The following is a 2,737-nucleotide window of genomic DNA, read 5'->3' as shown; positions in this document are numbered from 1 at the left end:
ATATTCTAAGGACAAATTATTACTGAGGAAATTATCTCCAGTTGTTGGTTCAGTCTTCAAATCACCAAAAGATCTGTTTTGAGGTTAGGCTATCAGAGTTGACCCTTGATATTCTATGCCCTGTGCTTTAGATCAGGCTGTTTAAAGGCAGGGAAGCTACATCTCCTTGAGGCGACTGGCTGTTCCCTCATCGGTTGGGATTCGTCATGTCCAGAGGTCCACTGAGAACTTCAGCTCACCATCATTTTCTCTTTACAATGGTTATCCTTGCAGTTAGGTGTAAGATGGTGCTCCAGGCCCCTCAATGATATTTCACCCAATTCTCCAGATAGCCCTTTCACTAATTTCTTTCATTCCTCCTTCATCACTATGTCATGGTCCCTTTAAGGAAGCGGCCATAGTTGAGTGGTGGGAGCAGCTGCTGGCAGCAAAGAGACTTGCAGGATTTGGCCTACCCTGGGCCACTTACCGCGCACGCTCAGGACCGGGGGCTTGGTGGGAAAGGAAGGAGGGGCTTAAGGTGCGCCTGCGCATCAGGGGCGCGCGCAAGGGGCTGGTTTAGTGATCCCTTTAAGAAACCGCAGGCGGAGGAATTTCTCTGAGAGAAAATAATCCTACTCACGGGGCCCCTTGGAGGCCATTAACCCCCCGAGTCCCAGCCCCCCTTTCCCGGGCAGGCGCAACCGCCCACGCGCGCACCCGTGGGATCTCAAGATCTCCGACCCGGCGCGCGGCATCCGCCCCCTCCCCACTTTCAGCGCCAGGCCCGGCTGGGTCCCGGGAAGCTGCCGCGAGGCGGTCGTTCCTGCAGTGTGGGCGGGGGCCGGGGGCCCGAGAGGTTCCGCCGCCACCGCGCCGGGAGCCGCAGCGGTTCCAAGCGGGGCCCAACATGGCGGAGAGAGAGGTGGAGTCCGGCCCCCGAAAGAGGGTAGGTGAGGTGAGGCAGAACTCGGGCAGCGGGCGGCGGGGGGCGGGGCGGGGGCCGCGTCCTGGCGCCGTGGCCGGGAATGGGCCAAGCACAAGCTTGTGGAGGGGTCGCGGAATCCCGGTTGGGGAAAGGTTGCGGGTAGGACTGAGGCAGCCTTGGTTCTGGAGCGCGCTGGAGAGTGGTCCTTCGGCAGGTGGGACAAAGATTTGCTGCTGGTTGGGAGGGGGAGGGGCGGGGGCTGTTGTTTGCTTTAAAATTTTTTTCTAGCCCTGGAGGTGGGTTACTTGGGTCAGGGGAGAGAAGGTGTCACATTCTTAAGTGCGTCTTTAGTAAATGAGAGCCTGGAAGTTTAACTGGGGAGAGGTCCGGTGGGGGTGGGGGTGGCGGGAGTAAGTCGTGAAGGGGTCTCCTGAGGGATAACCAGGAGGGTTCTTTAGTAACACCATCGCGAATTCATTTTCCTGCCTCCATTACTCTCCTCCTATAACCGTTATCTAGACCAAGGTGGAGGTGGTGTTCTTACCTGTAAAAAAGTGGGGTCGTTGGCGTGTCCTGATTTAGGAGAAAGATTTTGGAAACTATAAATGTCATGTTCTAGTCTAGCCTCTTTACCAACAATTAAGAACGTGGAAGAGTATGACAAGTTTTGTCATCACAAGGATGTACCCAACCAACCTGCAGAGTTGATGCCAATTCTCTATAGGAGCTGTTGAGTGCCTTTTGGAGTGCCTTTTAAAGTTTGTCTTGAAACTTTTCTTATTTTGTTCTGAATGATTTTTTTTCAGATGGAAAACAGTACTGTACTATCAATTGAGCAGTATTTTTCAGACTTATACATCCCCTCCCCTCTGAACCCCATAGCATGTTAGGGAGTGAGTTTCCTATAGGGACTCTCCCTCTTGAGAATGGTCTCAAAATGATCAAATTAGTGTTAAGCCAACCGCGTAAAAATTACAATTTAATCTGTATTGAGAATACCCTTTCCATTTAGCATAAAATTAGCAATCTCATGTAATATTACAGGTAACATTTTTAATGCGTGCTTATTATGTGCCTGGCACTGTGTTTTATAGGAAGAATTTAACTTACATTATGTAAAACCCATTTTGCAGATGAAGAAATATAGGTGTAGAGGAGTTAAGGAATTAAGAGCAGATAGCTAGTTAAGAGAGATCGAGCTGGATTTGAATCCAGGTTTGTCCCAACTACAGTGCTTGTGTTGGACATCCCATAACAGTTTCTTTAATCTAGATTTCTCTTCTTAAATGTTTAAATTATAAAACAACCAAAGAAGTGTCAAATAGTATTTTTTCAAAAACTTATTAGGATAATATTTTCAACGGCACAGCAAAATTGAAAAATTTACAGGGAGCATCCGTATACCCACGACCTAGATTTACCATTAACATTTACTATACTTGTTTTATCACATCTTTATCCATATAATTATCCCTTTATCCATTCATTGGTTATTTTAATGCATTTCACTGTGTTTTGAGCAATTAAAATTTAATGTTGATAGTCTTAGGTTTATAAAATTTTAGATCCCTCTGCAATAATTAGTCATAGAACAAGTTAAGCTGTATGATAGTATGTTCAAATAATTCATTTAATAAAAATATTGGGTATGGGATGCACATGTTTAGAAATTTAAAATTTTCAACCTGTGAGTTTTTTTGTTTTTTTTTTAAAGACTTTTATTGGGGAATTGGGTGGATGGGAACAGTGCTGGGGAATTGGGGGAAGGGGAACAGACAAGTTGCTGTCGTTTTGTTCTTCAGTCTAGTTGTGGAGGGCGTTGCTTCACTG

General features: G+C 46.8%; 1 protein-coding gene across 1 annotated transcript in view; it reads left to right on the top strand.

The window, feature by feature from the left end:
* The first annotated feature begins 537 nt into the window (after window positions 1-537).
* The window catches only part of LOC109390727 (zinc finger MYM-type protein 4), a 121,414-nt gene continuing 119,214 nt past the window's right edge, over window positions 538-2,737 (top strand). The window contains exon 1 of the mRNA XM_019657581.1: window positions 538-937. Coding sequence (XP_019513126.1) covers window positions 890-937 — 48 coding nt within the window. The 5' untranslated portion in view covers window positions 538-889. The remainder of the gene's footprint in view (window positions 938-2,737) is intronic.

Source organism: Hipposideros armiger, unplaced genomic scaffold (genome assembly GCF_001890085.2).
Source record: "Hipposideros armiger isolate ML-2016 unplaced genomic scaffold, ASM189008v1 scaffold_10, whole genome shotgun sequence".
In the NCBI taxonomy this organism is placed as follows: domain Eukaryota; kingdom Metazoa; phylum Chordata; class Mammalia; order Chiroptera; family Hipposideridae; genus Hipposideros; species Hipposideros armiger.
Note: the sequence above shows the minus strand (reverse complement) of the source record. Positions and strands in the feature narration are given on the sequence as shown.